We start from the raw sequence: 16,288 nt of genomic DNA on the forward strand, positions 1-16,288 counted from the left end.
CCATAAAAGAAAATTTAAAACATCGCATAACCCTATAATTTTTAGTATATGATTGGGCTGCAGGAATTGTAAACTGTTATCAATAATAGACACCCCACAACTCCTACGGCTGCAAATACAAAATGTTCCTGTTTTTGAATTTCAGCTACAACAGGCTTTCATATTTGCAAACATAGAAGTAAAAAGAAAACTAAATTCTCTGATATATACTGTATGACCTTTTTATTTATTTTTTATATTTTATTTTATTAAAATCAAAAAAGCATTCCATATATGCAAGCCAAGTTTAACAAAACTGGTTTGAAACAAATCGACCTCCACCTATGAGAAAGGAGCTAGGTCAGCAAAGTATCACTTTAATAACAGTAAAAATAGGTAAATAAATAAAGATAGAATAGAAAAAGAGGCGAAAGAATCCACTTCCTCAATGTAAATGCTTAATCTAAAATGTTATTTATCAGATCCTGCCAGATTTTTAAAAAGTTGTTTTACAGATCCTCTAAGTGAGAATTTGATTTTTTTTCCAATTTTAGATAATATATAAAATCAGTTATCCACTGACTTAAATGAGGTTAGTTAGGTTTCTTCCAGTTGAGCAAAATAAGTCTATGTGACAATATTGAAGTAAAGCCAATGTCAGTTTGTTTGTCCTTCTCCAATTTAACCCCATCTGGAAGTACACCAAACACAGCTGTTAGTGGATGAGGAGGGATTGTGACGCCCAGGCTGTCTGAGAGGCATTTAAAAATTTTTGTCCAAAATGATGTTAATTTGGTGCATGCGCAAAACATATGGCCCAGTAAGGCTGGAACTTGATTGCGATGTTCACAGGTAGGATCTTCTCCAGGAAACATTTTGGACAATTTTAAACGAGAGTGATACACTCAATATATAATTTTAAGTTGAATAATTGTATGCTTTGCACATATACAGTAGGTGCTGGTCATAAAATTAGAATATCATGACAAAGTTGATTTATTTCAGTAATTCCATTCAAAAAGTGAAGCTTGTATATTAGATTCATTCATTACACACAGACTGATGTATTTCAAATGTTTATTTCTTTTAATGTTGATGATTATAACTGACAACTAATGAAAGTCCCAAATTCAGTATCTTGTAAAATTAGAATATCAATTAAGACCAATGCAAAAAAAGGATTTTTAGAAATGTTGGCCAACTGAAAGGTATGAACATGAAAAGTATGAGCATGTACAGCACTCAATATTTAGTTGGGGCTCCTTTGGCCTGGATTACTGCAGCAATGCGGCGAGGCATGGAGTCGATCAGTCTGTGGCACTGCTCAGGTGTTATGAGAGCCCATGTTGCTCTGATAGTGGCCTTCAGCTCTTCTGAATTGTTGGGTCTGGCGTATTGCATCTTCCTCTTCACAATACCCCATAGATTTTCTATGGGGTTATGGTCAGGAGAGTTTGCTGGCCAATCAAGAACAGTGATACCATGGTCCTTAAACCAGGTACTGGTAGCTTTGGCACTGTGTGCAGGTGCCAGGTCCTGTTGGAAAATGAAATCTGCATCTCCATAAAGTTCGTCAGCAGCAGGAAGCATGAAGTGCTCTAAAACTTCCTGGTAGACGGCTGCGTTGACCTTGGACCTCAGAAAACACAATGGACCAACACCAGCAGATGACATGGCACCCCAAACCATCACTGAATGTGGAAACTTTACACTGGACCTCACACAATGTGGATTCTGTGCCTCTCCTCTCTTCCTCCAGACTCTGGGACCTTGATTTCCAAAGGAAATGCAAAATTTACTTTCATCAGAGAACATAACTTTGGACCACTCAGCAGCAGTCCAAAGTGAGACGCTTCTGACGCTGTGTCTTGTTCAAGAGTGGCTTGACACAAGGAATGCGACAGCTGAAACCCATGTCTTGCATACGTCTGTGCGTGGTGGTTCTTGAAGCACTGACTCCAGCTGCAGTCCACTCTTTGTAAATCTCACCCACATTTTTGAATGGGTTTTGTTTCACAATCCTCTTCAGGGTGCGGTTATCCCTATTGCTTGTACACTTTTTTCTACCACATCTTGTCCTTCTCTTCGCCTCTCTATTAATGTGCTTGGACACAGAGCTCTGTGAACAGCCAGCCTCTTTAGCAATGACCTTTTGTGTCTTGCCCTCCTTGGGCAAGGTGTCAATGGTCGCCTTTTGGACAACTGTCAAGTCAGCAGTCTTCCCCATGATTGTGTAGCCTACAGAACTAGACTGAGAGACCATTTAAAGGCTTTTGCAGGTGTTTTGAGTTAATTAGCTGATTAGAGTGTGGCACCAGGTGTCTTCAATATTGAACCTTTTCATAATATTCTAATTTTCCGAGATACTGAATTTGGGACTTTCATTAGTTGTCAGTTATAATAATCAACATTAAAAGAAATAAACATTTGAAATACATCAGTCTGTGTGTAATGAATGAATCTAATATACAAGTTTCACTTTTTGAATGGAATTACTGAAATAAATCAACTTTGTCATGATATTCTAATTTTATGACCAGCACCTGTATGTTACTCAAGCGAATTCTGTGCATTGCTACCTTCCATTCCTTTTCTGAGATATTGAGTGAGAGATCCTTTTCCCACTGTGCTCTGGGATCTTTGCAAGGGAGGCACTTTAAAATGTTTTTATATATTACAGAAATGCTGTGTTAGTGCTCAAGACTGATAAAAATTTCTTCCAGTATAGAGGTAGGTGGCAGGTGAGGGAAATTGGGTAGGTTTTGTTTAACAAGGTTTCTAATTTGAATGTAGTGAAAGAAATGTGTTGCTGGAAAGTTCAGTTTGGAGTGTAATTGTTCGTAGGATGTGAAGACGTTGTCTATGTACAGATCTCTAAGCGATTTAATCCCGGATGTTTTCCAGACATTAAAAACTGCATCCGTTTGAGAGGGTGGAAAAAGGCGGTTCTCGTGCAGAGGTGCCACAGATAAAATACTTCCTACATTGGTTCCATATTCTGAGTTAGTGAAGCACTAATGGGTTGTTAATATATTGGCAATGACTTGTACTTGTTGGAGTACATAGCAAGGAATATAAAGAAGTACTGCCGGATTTTATTTCTATTGTGGACCAAGCATGTGTCTGCTCACCTATTTGTGTCAATGTCCAGGTTTTTATAGCTTGTATATTCGCCGCCCAGTAATAAAATTGGAAGTTAGGTAAAGCCATGCCACCTTCTTCCTTAGGTCTTGTTAGGGTCGCCTTTTGGATATGTGGATGTTTTGAATTCCAAATAAATGAGGCTATGGTTGAACCTAATTTCTTAAAATATGATTTATTGATGTATATTGGAATGTCTGCGGTGGGCTGGCACCCTGCCCGGGGTTTGTTTCCTGCCTTATGCCCTGTGTTGGCTGGGATTGGCTCCAGCAGACCCCCGTGACCCTGTGTTTGGATTCAGCGGGTTGGACAATGGATGGATGGATGGATATTGGAATGTCTGCGGTGGGCTGGCACCCTGCCCGGGGTTTGTTTCCTGCCTTGTGCCCTGTGTTGGCTGGGATTGGCTCCAGCAGACCCCCATGACCCTGTAGTTAGGATATAGCGGGTTGGATAATGGATGGATGGATATTGGAATGTTTTGAAATAGAAAAAGAGGCTTAGGAAGGATATTCATCTTGACAATGTTAATTCTTCCAGCTAAAGTGAGATGAAGGGTAGGCTATCTATGCAAGTTTTGCTTAATTTTTTCCATGCAGAGAGTGAAATTGTTTTTGATAAAGACCTTTATGTTTCCTCATGATGTTTACCCCTAGGTATTTAAACTGATCTGTGATGATAAAAGGGAAGGTGTCCAATCTAATTTTGTGTGCTTGAGAATTCACTGGAAAGAGCACACTTTTGTTCAAATGAATTCTAAGACCACAAATCTTTTGAAATTCTGAAAGTGCTGTTAGGACTGCAGGTACAGTGTTTTGTAGATCAGATATTGTCACACACGTGCGAGTAGGAGGCACCTGAAGGGCTTAAGTAATGGAAATACCACATCCGACCAGGGGGTAGCGGGGTGCACTAACTGTCTTTCTCAGTTCCCTGCAGACCGTTCCTGAGAAATCCTGCCAGGTTCCAGTACCACAGAAGACATCACTTCCGGATCCGGCCCCCTCAATGACATCACTTCTGGATCCGGCCCCTTCAATGACTTCTTCACTTCTTATATGGGCCTTTAAAGCTGCCATCTTACCACCAAAAAATCAGTTCTGTATTGGACTCAGTATTGCGAGCATCTCTGTCAATTCAAAAAACCTTTTGCAGCCAGGGATATTATACAGGTGGCTGCCCCAAACCTTTTTATGTTGTCTGGTCTGTGTTTTTATCACAATATATACAGTGCCATATCATCTGCATATAGAGAAATTTTCTGTTCAAGTCCTTCTCTGATAATCCGCTTTATCTCATAAGCACTGAGCAGCCAGTGGCTCAATGGCGATTGCAAACAGCAGTGGTGACAAGAGACACCCTTGTCTAATACCCCGTTCTAGTTTGAAGTAGTCTGAATTAATATTGTTGATACAAACTGAAGCTTCTGGACAGGTATACAGTAGTTTGATCCATGCACAGATGTTTGGGCCAACCCCAAATTTCTCCAATATGGTAACAAGGTAGTTCCATTCAACCATATCAAATGCTTTTTCTGCATCCAACAATAATAATATTTCTGGGGTGTTTCACTTTGTGAGTGAATATATCACATTAAACAGACGTCGAAGATTGGAAGCTAAGTGTCTGCCTTTAATAAATCCAGTTTGGTCTTGTGATATTACCGAAGTAAGCACTTACTTACTAAAGTCCTAATGAGAATAATTGAGTATCTTTACATCATTATTCAAAAGTGAGATTGGTCTGTATGATGCACATTGTAATAAGTTCTTATTTTGCTTAGGAAAGACACTAATTAGAGCATGACGAAAAGTTTGAGGTAGTATTTTGTTGTCTCCATCTTCTGTAAATATTGCTAATAAAAGGGGAGCTAGCTTAATTAAGATTTTTTATAAAATTCGGCAGGGTAGCCATCAGGGCCTGCTGCTTTCCCACTCTGATGTGGGTTATAGCATTTAGTAATGCTGAGGTTTATCCAATTCGTCTGCACTGAGTGTATCTAGTTGTGGTATCTGTAAAGTATCCAGAAATACATTAGGTTGTGTCTTGTCTTCTTTAAGCTCAGTAGAATGACTTTGTCTCCGCGTGTGTTGGTAAGTGCTGGGATTGCATTGCAAGCTTCCAGCTTGTGTATTTGTTGAGCTAAAATATTATTAGCTTTCTCTCTGTGTTCATAGTAATGATGTATTGATTTTAAAATGAGTTGTTCTGTTTCTTTAGTTATCAAGAGGTTGAATTCTGAATGCAGAGCCTGTCTTTTCCTATGAAGTGCTTCATTTGGACACCTGGCAACGTCTTGATTTATTCTGGAAATTTCACTGATTAGCCCTGATACCTACTTGGTTTCCAATTTATTTTTGTGGGTAAGATATGAGATAATCTATCCTCTTAAGACAGCCGTCAAAGTTTCCCAGAGTATTCCTGTAGAAACCTCCGAGGATGTTTTTGTCTCTAAAAAAATCTATTTACTTGGATATAAATTCTGTACAGTTCTCGTCTGCTAATAAAAGTGGATTAAGATGCCATCTGCGAGATAATTATTTGGGGAATAGTTATTTTAGCTCCATGATCAGAGGAGCGTGGTCGGAAATAAAGATAGAGTTGTACTTACAAGATTTAATCGTAGGTAAGAAATTATTATCTATAAAAAAATAATCAATTCAGTGATGCACTGGTGAGTAGAAGGAATGTGTTCTTGAGTTTGGGTTTAAAAATCTCCAGGGGGGTATTTTTCGTACGTCGCTTAAACCATCCGAGATCAGGTGCCTCATCTTGAATGAGTTAATGCCAGTGAAACTCATCCAGATAAGTCGGTTTTTCAAACGCAGCTGTGTATTAGATTAGTGTAGCTGGATCCAATCATCAGAAATGATTGCGTGCGCCCGCGCTGATTGAAAAGCCCATATATATTGAGTCCAGAAAACATGATCAGCAAGTCTTTGATAGGCTGCAACAAAATGACGAACGAACGGGCACATTATTTCACACAAGCGGAGCAGGACCTGTTACTCGAAGGATATGAAGAATTTCAAGAATTAATATGTACAAGGGGTAACACTGCAAAAGCAGCCCAAACCAGAAAAGAGGGCTGGCAAAAAGTGGCTGACAAATTAAACGTGTAAGTAGTGTGCATTGTATTTACTGAATGCAGCGTTTCATTTCCTATGTGTCAGATTAATAATTATTTAATATGTCATAATTCCAGATCAAACGTGAGCACAAGGAGAACATGGGAACAGGTTAAAGTGAAGTACAAGAATATACTTCAAACTGGTAAATATTGGTATATAACTATTTAAAGAATGGTTGACATAAAGAATTATATATATATAATAGAAAAACCATTAATTTAAAAGCTAATAAGAAGAAGGCAGACAAGCAAAAAACAGGTGGAGGTCCACGCTGTACAGACCTAACCCCTGCAGAAGAGTTGGCTCTCCAGCAAAATGCCCATCGCCCAGTTTCTGAGGGCATTCCAGGGGGAAGCTCCTCCTCAGAACCAGTGGCAGGATGCAGTGGTCACTTCATTTCAGGTAAAGGATGGTCACTGCATATATTTTGTCCTCAATGTGTGCCATAGGTATGTCCCATTTAGCCCTCTTTTTTATTTTGTTTTTTTTGTTGGGTCAGTTGCAGGGAATGTCATATCCCTAGAACCTGTGTCTGACCACTGAGCTATTGACGAATGTCAAATATTTGATGAAGACACTGTGTCTGATTATTCATCAGGAGGAGAGGTAAATGTTCCAAATGTTTGAACAAACTCCACTCTGATCAGTCCCATGTGCTAATCGTGATTTAACTGTGTTGCAGGTGCCTGTAGCCAGCACACATGTACCATTTGGAACATCCACATCAAAAAAAGGAGATGGTGAGGTTGGTTGAGCCATTTATTGTACTTGATACGAAATGATTCAAAATGATATACTGTGTATACAATATAGAGGAACAAAGGCATTTGTAATTGTGAATTTATTTGCAGAAAAATGTGAGGGCTCTATACAAGAGATATCTGCAGCAGAAAGTCACGTACAGGAAACTCAAAATGAGGAAACTACAGCAGGACATGGAACTTCATGAACTGAAGACAACCAAAATGAAGTTGCAGATTAAAATACTACAAAAACAATTGGTAACAAAATTCTCTTCTCTTTCCCATGATGTGTATGCGTGAGTGTATCCTTAATTTATGTTCTCCTCCTTACAGGCTGAAGGTCCGTAATATATAATAAATCAGTTTTGTGTGAACCCACTGTTGTCATTTTTCATTGAAAATGTTGGGCCACAATCCTGTCTCTGGCAGCTCTGCCACTGCTTTGGTCAAGGTGCACTGGGTCAAGGTCATCATCAGGCTGCACCAAAACCTCAGGGACTCTCTCTTTTCTGATGGTCGCTATGTTGTGTAAGACAGAGCATGCAACAATTATATCACATGCTCTGTCAGGTGCAACCCTCAGCCTTTTTAGACATTGAAATCTCTCCTTCAGTTGGCCAAAGGTCATTTCAATTCATGCCCTTGTCCTAGACAGAGCTGCATTATATCTAGTTTGTGGCCCAGGGTTTGGTAAAGGAAACGGGGTCATTAGAAAATTCCTACAGGCATATCCCCTGTCCCCAAGCAGGATTCCATCATGATGACCTGTGGAATATGTAAAAATTGTGAATACAATACACACATCACCATGATTAATAATTACATTATTACCTTGTTCAAATGTCCGATACAGGTGTGACTCCTTAAAAATTCTTGAGTCATGAACAGACCCTGGCCATTTAGCCTCCACATTTGATATTAGGTAGGATGCATCACAGATCATCTGAGAATTGATAGCATGTAGGTCAAACAATTTTACTGTCAACATACCTATTGGCTATTTTCAACTCTTTCAAAAACTGACATTACCTGCACGTTAATACTGTGGAAGCCTTTTCTGTTCACGTAATCTGGCTCATTTGGACCTGATGGGGCCTTTATTCGGATCTGCGTACAATCCAGTGCCCCAATCACATGTGGAAATCCTAGGTAATGAGAATGTTAGGCTGATTGTGAGATTCTTTATGGAACTGTGGGTGTTTTTGCCTGTGTATTACCTACCTGCAATGGCATGAAACGCCTCTTTTATTAGCTGCACACGCAGGTGTCCAGGAAACACTATGAAAACCCGCAGGAAATGTTTCAGAGCCAAACAGACTTTACGAATTGCCTGGCAAACTGCACTTTTCAATAGATGTTCCGCATCGCCTACAGTATATAAAAAAGTGCCGCTTGCAAGAAACCTCAAAGCAATGCATACTGTCTGTGTGGTTGTGAGAGCCCGACTTCGCCGAGTTTGACTTCGAATATACGGAGCTAATAAATCTTTGAGGTACAATATTCCCCCTCGGCTAAAGCGGTATCTTTCGTACAGAGTTTCCTCTGGGAGCAATAAAGGATCTTGCCGATCGCGCAAAACCCTCTCTATATAAAATTCTCACCGTATAATTTGCGCACCAATATCAATTGGTCGCTCATTCATGAATGGCGAAGCCATGACTGGATGAGTTCCACTCACCGTCACTGATCACGTGTGTAAACTAATCCTTGCTTACGTAGAACAAACCTGCTCCGAGCAGGTTTGCGGATTTGGATGTGTTGCTATGACAACACTTCCAGCAAGAGTTTCAAAAAACCGACAGATCCAGGATCAGGCCAAATCGTCAACAATTGCATCCAGCTAAGCGAGTAATCCACGTACGAAAAATACCCCCCAGGGGTCTGATAAATTGTGATCTGTTACAAACTGAGTAATTGTTTTTGTGTTGTTAGACATGATCGTCCCTGTGGCAGGAGAACTATCTAGATCTGGATTTAAAACACAATTAATGTCTCCAGCCATTATAATGTTATATGTGTTCACATTGGAAATGGATGCAAATATGTTTTGGATACGTTTTGGAGTCTCTATCATCTACATTGGGTGCATAGATATTTATCAAAATCACTTTACAGTTAAATAATTTACCCATGACAATCACATACAGTATCTCCCTTCAGGACCAGATACTACATTTGTTACTACAAATGTTATTGATAGATAGATAGATAGATAGATAGATAGATAGATAGATAGATAGATAGATAGATAGATAGATAGATAGATAGATAGATAGATAGATAGATAGATAGATAGATAGATACTTTATTAATCCCCAAGGGGAAATTCAAATACATATTCACATACATATTGTTCTATGTACAAGAATTCCCAGACCTCTAGTTTTCTTTGTAAAGCTGGAATGGAATATTTGGCCAGTCCAGTCTCTGTGCAGCTGAAACTGATGCTTGCTTAATAAGTGGGTCTCCTGTAAAAAAATACTATTTTGGCGTCCAGACCTGTTAGGTGAGAGAATACTTTCTTTCTCTTTAATTCGTGATTCAGCCCTTTAACATTCCAGCTCACAAAGTTAACTATTTGGTCATGAAGATCTTGATTATGAGCTTTTGCTGTCATTTTGTAGTCTTAACTTAAAAAAAGAGAGCTTTGACCTTAATTTCCAGTTTTCTACTGAGTTATTGCCATGAAGCCTAATGTTGCGGTGGCACTTATAAGGATTAAAAGAATAGATTAAAAAGCTTGTTTTCTTTCTCTCCCCTCCTAGCCCCCCTCCCCCATTTTGCCTCCTTACGTGAGGCTAGACCACACTGATGTACCTAGAGGCAGAACATCCAAAACAAAAAAAGCCCCCCAGCAGCAGCGTAATAGGATCAAAATAGATAGATAGATATTAAGATAGATAGATAGATACTTTATTAATCCTAAGGGGAAATTCACATACTCCAGCAGCAGCATACTGATACAAAAAACAATATTAAATTAAAGAGTAATAAAAATGCATGTAAAAACAGACAATAATTTTGAATAATGTTAATGTTAACCCCAGCCCCGGGTGGAATTGAAGAGTCGCATAGTTTGGGGGAGGAACCATCTCCTCAGTCTGTCAGTAGAGCAGGACAGTGACAGCAGTCTGTCACTGAAGCTGATTCTCTGTCTGGAGATGACACTGTTTAGTGGATGCAGTGGATTCTCCATAATTGATAGGAGCCTGCTGAGTGCCCGTCGCTCCACCACAAAGATATCTATTGACAATATACTGTACTCCAAATACTATAAGCATAAGCATAAAATATAATCTTAAACAGTCTTGACAGAGTAAACCCAGGGAATGATGTTAAACAGTAGCCCTGGATAAGTACAGTAAGCCCTAATGCAATAATCCAAGGGTATGATGTTAAAAAAAAAGTACACATACATACATATACATATATACATATACACATGTAATTTTAATTAAAACATAAACAAAAAGTGACTGAAAAGTAAATAGGATGTATAATAATGGTACCAGTATCATTGCAGACGGATCAAACAGCTGGTAAGACCTTCTTTGTCATGACTGAACAGAATGCAACCAACGATCATATTTCAAAAAAGTGTTGAGATCATTTTTTTTAGCTCTTTTTCTGCTTCCTCAGGAGAAATAAAAATATATAGCTTGCTTTGAATGTCCACTTTCAGTTTGGCAGGATACAAAAGGCTGTATCTGTAAGCGCTGTTTAATGTTGTAAAACGTGGCACATTTAGCTGTGGTTGAGGGTTAGAAATCCAGGAAAATATGAACGTGGTTATTTTCAAAATAATCTCTTGTTTCTGTCTGAAAAGTAGCATTATATGAAACTTAAACTGTAATTTTTCAAAACGCACGATGAGAGTTCTAGGTTTAGAGGGATTTGATCCCCATATGTGATAAGTTGTTCCTATCTCGTTGTCTGATTTGAAGTCCTATTTTAAAGAATAGTACAGCTACGAATTTTACTGAGTATAGACTTTTACAATTCTCAGGGAGACCTTCGATTCTAATATTATTCCTTCTGCATCCACTTTCCAGTGCAGCTAGTCTTTCTCCGAGTGCTCTGCATTCGGAATTTGCAGCCATTGCTTTTCCATCAGCGGGAGATGCCAGTTGTTCAGCTGTTTCAGTATGAGTCGTGAGTGTTTGCTTAACGTCTTCCACCTGAGTGCCAAGTGCTGTACGATGCATTTTCCTGTATAATATCCTGAAGCAGCTTTTCGATTGTCTTGTGTATGTCCTTTATTTCTTTCTTTATATTGTTTATTTCCTTCTTTATATTTTTCTTTAAATCATTCTTAAGTTCTTTTATGTCTTGAGCGGTGGCCATCGCGGCAATCATTACCTTCAGCTCGGCAGCTCATTTCGGTCTTCCCCGTGCGCCGCCAATGAAGTTGAGATTCCGGCTTGCGAGGAGTGGTTGACAAAGCGGAAGGTAAGGCCCTTTTCAGATTCAATGAATCTTCTGGAATCGACAAGCTATCCTGGCCTGATTCGCTTGTACAATCGCTCCCACGTTTGCTCTCAACTGTAGACGATGCAGTAGCATCCGGTCCCAAGAAACCTGTACTTTTTCCTATCTGTTCCAGGTCAGTTTCTGAAAAACTGTACCTTGAAGTTGAACTTGGGCTTGATGCCTGTCTAGGCTTGGATGGAGCTTTAGCTGTTTTTTCCATATTTTTCTGAAATATATATATACAGGTAAAATTCCGCTACAACGAATATCTTTACAACGAAATTTTCATTACAACAAAGTATTTTTATGTTCCCGACAGTTTTTCCATATGACACGAGTCTATAGAAATCTCGTTACTACGAAGTACATTCAGTAGATACTTTTATTACAATGAAGTGACCTTGAAATGCTTGAATGAATCATCCTCAGAGCAGTTACTGTAATTCTGTGGTCGCAGCCCAGTTGTGCATAATGATCCCCAAAGAGAAACATTGTAAAAAAAAATTCTTTCTTCGGACTTTCCCCCATACTGTTTTTTTTTTTTGCTGTTTTTGTTTTTGGTGGTTTTCAGTGATACCTTTTGCTTATTGCTTGTCAACATTTGAAAAACATCCATTGGAATTTAACTCATTGTCACCCTCCTATAGAAACGACAGACACGAAAAACGATAAAAGTTCATATTAGAAAAAAAAACTTTAAATTTTTGCAGCTCTCAATTGCGGCAAAAAGAAAAAAGACGTTGCCAGTGAATTCAAAATTTTGCCATCGACACTGTCAACTTTCTTGAAAGATTGAGCAAAAAAGAACAAAACTCTCAGGTTGCAAATGTATGCAAATTGCTGCATTTGAAGACGCCGAAAAAGCAATTTTAATGTGGTTCAGTGATGCTCGTTCATGAAACATTCCTATTAATATGGCACTCATTCAAGAAAATGTGAGGTTTCTAAACTCTCTTGGGACCTCCCCGAACTGGACAACACACCGAAGAGTGTCCGAAGTACTATCACCGCGTCTATGGAAGACTGTTTATCTGTTGCCAGGGCAACAGCAGGCTCACAGCTCTGATGTGGCTCAGCACTGAAGCAAACAGAAAAGATCTCGATGGGTGATGCAAGCGAGAGAGAAGTTAGGAGCACACGCTGATAGTGCGCATTGCTTCACCCACCACATGACAAATCAACTCAGGAACATTGTAGATGCAGGGAACAGGATTACTTGGCCACTAACCTAGCCACAACCCTGCCTGAATGCTGTGTCTGTGTATAGGAGAGTGGCAGATCCCGCTACAACAAATAACCATGCTGTTCCTGTTTCAAGCTGAATAAAGCTGGTTTTGTTAAAGTACTGAGACTCAGCCTCGTGTTTTGGGGTGTAAGACAGTGACTTATAGCGCGCCTTCAATCTTTTAGGATTTGCTTCTGTGGCACTTCACTGCACCGCTGTGAGCCTGCTGTTGTCCTGCCCCGGCAACGGACAAACAGTCTTCCATAGACGCGGCAATTGCACTTCGGGACGCGCTTCAGCATGATGTTCTAGAAGGGGTCTTCTGTTCATGTTGCTGATGCTCCACAGAGATGGATGTTAATTTAGAAATATGTTCTTGGAGCAAAGTGAACCAGTCAACAAATTTCACCCTGTGAGTGTCAGTGCGAATCCCCCATTCATTCTTCCTGAAAAACGTCCAACATGCCTCATGGCTGCCTGCCAAATAATAGTTCAAATGGACTTAAGCCGGTAGATGCCTCAGGAGATTCAGCAAACAGGAGAAAGGACAACATGGTGTCCCAGGAGGTTGGGTTGTCATGTGCACCCACCAAATCATCTGCTTGTCTTATTACATCGTTCTGTCAAGCCATTCATCTGGGGATGATAAATAGTGGTGCTCGTTTCATTGTAAGGCTTTCACATAGCTGTTTCATGACACAGGAAGTAAAGGGTGCACTTTGATTAGTTAAAATCTCACATGGAATGCGAATACAAGTGAACACCTCTGACTGGGCCTTAGCAACAGTCTGGACATTAGCCTTTCACAAAGTGGCCACTTTGGGATTTCTCGTGGCATAATCAACCAACATGAGTATATACTGATAATCATTCTTACTCTTGCAAAGTGGACCAACAATGTCTAACACAGCTCTCTCAAAAGGGATGTCCAAAATAGGCATCAATGAAAGGGGAGTCCTAGCAGGTCTATAAGCGGAAGCAACTTGACAGTCGGGGCAATACTTTAAAAAATGTTCCAGAACTCTGCCCATATTCAGCCAGTAAAAGCTGTTTCAAAATGTGATCTCTCGTCTTTTACGTGCTGAGATGACCCCCCCCCCCAGACAAGGGTATGAGTAATTTTCAACACTGTCTCTCTGTGTCCACTCGGGACCACCAGCTGCTCAATCAGTCTGCCCCCAATGAGAATGGAAATCACCTGATACAAAAAGCCATTCTTAATTAAAAAGTGTGGAGTTTTGAAATTAGAGCCGTCCCGTTCCTCATAGTAACAATCATCTGTGATATGTGCTTGTTCAAAGGCAAAATCTAAGTTGAGGTTAGCTTGTTGCAAGTGCACAAACTTGAATGGTGTGTCAGCCCCTGTGTCATCACAACCCGATGCAACAGCCCCTGACCCCATATAGGAGTTAACCCCTGCCACCTTAGCCAATGGTTTCCCAAAGCCCAAAGCAGTAGCCCCGTCAGTGGAGGCTGAAGGTGCAAGTGCGTACTGCAAAGAACCCTACCACTTTCTCGGAGGCTCAGGTGAGGGATTGTTCTTACTGGCCAGATCAGGTTCATTCTCCAAGCAGGCTCCCTGGCCGACCTTGCCAACAGTGAGCCCCTCTTTCTGCTAAAGAGAGAGGTGCTTTGCAGGTAGCCAAGACCCAGAGGAATAGGGCATATCTCCTCCTATCTAAGAAACGCCAGGGTGAAAAGTCCAATATGGCAGTCCAAACTTTAAAGTTCTTTTCTTTATGTTTGAGTGGGAGTAGTACTGCTTCACGCTCATTAATTTCCCCATGAACATAGCAAATGTTTACATGCTTTGTGCTTGTACAGGTTATCTGCTGGAGCACATTGCATCAGATGATGCAGAGATCACTACCAGAGTCCAACAGGGCTGGGACCTCATGCCCAGCTAAGCCAACCAAGACCTTAAAGTTACACTTTTCCAAGAAGTTGGCCTGAGAGCAGCAGAAGTGAGCCAAGCCGCTCTCCAGGGACTGAGCAGATGGGAGACAACACTCCATACCCAGATGTCCAGACTGGTAACCGTGAAAGCATCTGCATTGGTCCTGGCTGCAACACCATTTTCTGCATGGGGCGGTGGTCACAGGATCCTTCCCCACGGCATGGGAATGTGCCGGCTGAACAGGAGTAGGAGCCAGAATAGGGTGGCCTTTTCTGCCTGCAGGTGGCTTGAGCTTCTTCCAATCTGCGGGTCAAATTCAACAAAGTTTTGACATTACTTTGAATCATCTCATCTTAGAGGTCATCGCTTATCCCAGACAACATGGCGTCACTAGCAAGCTTTTTCACAATGCACTCAAAAGTGTCACCACGGAACCAGCTTTGGATAAGGTCTACTAATTCCTGCACCTGTCCTCGGATAGGGAGATACAGATCAATCTGCCACATAGGAGCTCCAAGCCCTATGAAGGAAATCATAGTCATCAAGTCTCTCAGGAGAAAGGTTTCACATGACCTGTTGGCCCTCCCTGGTCAAAAAAGGGTCTAAGATATCTGCCCAGCTTCTCCTGTCCCACTGCATCAATGTGGCCATTCATTCATAACAGAATAGGAAACATTCCGGGTCATCCGAAGGAGCCATCTTTACATGCACATCTCTGGGGCTGATTAGGGCAGGAGCGCCTGCTGAGGCTTCATTCAGCTCCAGTGGAAGGGGAACATTGTGAGCCTGTTAAGTATCTATCTGTACAAGATCCCACTCCTGGTACCATTTGTAATGTGTGGGATACAGACTTACATAAGAGAAAAGAAGCTGAGTCCAGGTTCCCAAAAATATCAGCTTTATTGTTGTGAAGACAGGAACATTCTGAAAGCATTTATTCAAATGGGAGCTGTCACTCAAACACACACAGCATTCAAGCAGAGATGATGACCTTGTCCTGCATTCACTCCCTTCTCAGATCAAAATAACAGAGAGCTTTCCTGCACAAACAAGGAGACAAAAAGTGAGCACATGGCCAGGTCAGTGGCTGTTTTTAAATGTTACCAGCAGGCAACAAATGCAAGCGAACTTGCAGTTGCACTGGCTGCAGACAACCAGTCCCTGCCTACATTAACAGAGTGTCGTTGCACAACACAGCTGGGGGGTTGTCACAATATATATGTATGCACATTTACTACACACACACATAATAATATTTGCCATTGTTCACTGTTTAGGCTTTAAATCCGAAAGCTGTTATCTACAAAGAAGTTATTTTTGAAATTTCGGCACATCAAAGAACTTTAATTTGCATTCCCAATATATCTTTTTTGGACAAGATTACTTATAAGAAGACACTGAAAAGGCAGGATGAATATGTATGTATCTATGCAAATTATATACTGAAGTCTAATAAGTATATATTTTCAAAAAGAATGCTTCAGAGTTTGGGGGATGCATAAACAATATGAATTTCTGACACCATCAAACTTCAGATGGCTTTTAACAAATCACATTTAGTAAGATTACCTCCTACCTTGGAACAAACATGCATGTTTGAATATCTCTGTGTTTTGCAATCAAGTTGCACAAGCCTACTTCAAAACAATTATATTTTCCATCATCACAGAGATATGCTTGGCTTAGTTTAGCTGTTCTGGTA

General features: G+C 40.4%; 1 protein-coding gene across 1 annotated transcript; it reads right to left on the reverse strand.

Moving 5' to 3' along the window:
- Window positions 1-7,628: 7,628 nt before the first annotated feature.
- LOC114657634 (putative nuclease HARBI1) lies at window positions 7,629-8,570 on the reverse strand (the record flags this gene model as incomplete). The annotated part of the gene is made up of 3 exons (XM_028809509.2): window positions 7,629-7,937; window positions 8,024-8,139; window positions 8,216-8,570. Coding segments are annotated over 3 exons (780 nt in total), but the record flags the coding sequence as incomplete, so codon positions are not given.
- Window positions 8,571-16,288: the final 7,718 nt, after the last annotated feature.

This window comes from Erpetoichthys calabaricus, chromosome 9 (genome assembly GCF_900747795.2).
Source record: "Erpetoichthys calabaricus chromosome 9, fErpCal1.3, whole genome shotgun sequence".
NCBI classification, from domain to species: Eukaryota; Metazoa; Chordata; class Cladistia; order Polypteriformes; family Polypteridae; genus Erpetoichthys; species Erpetoichthys calabaricus.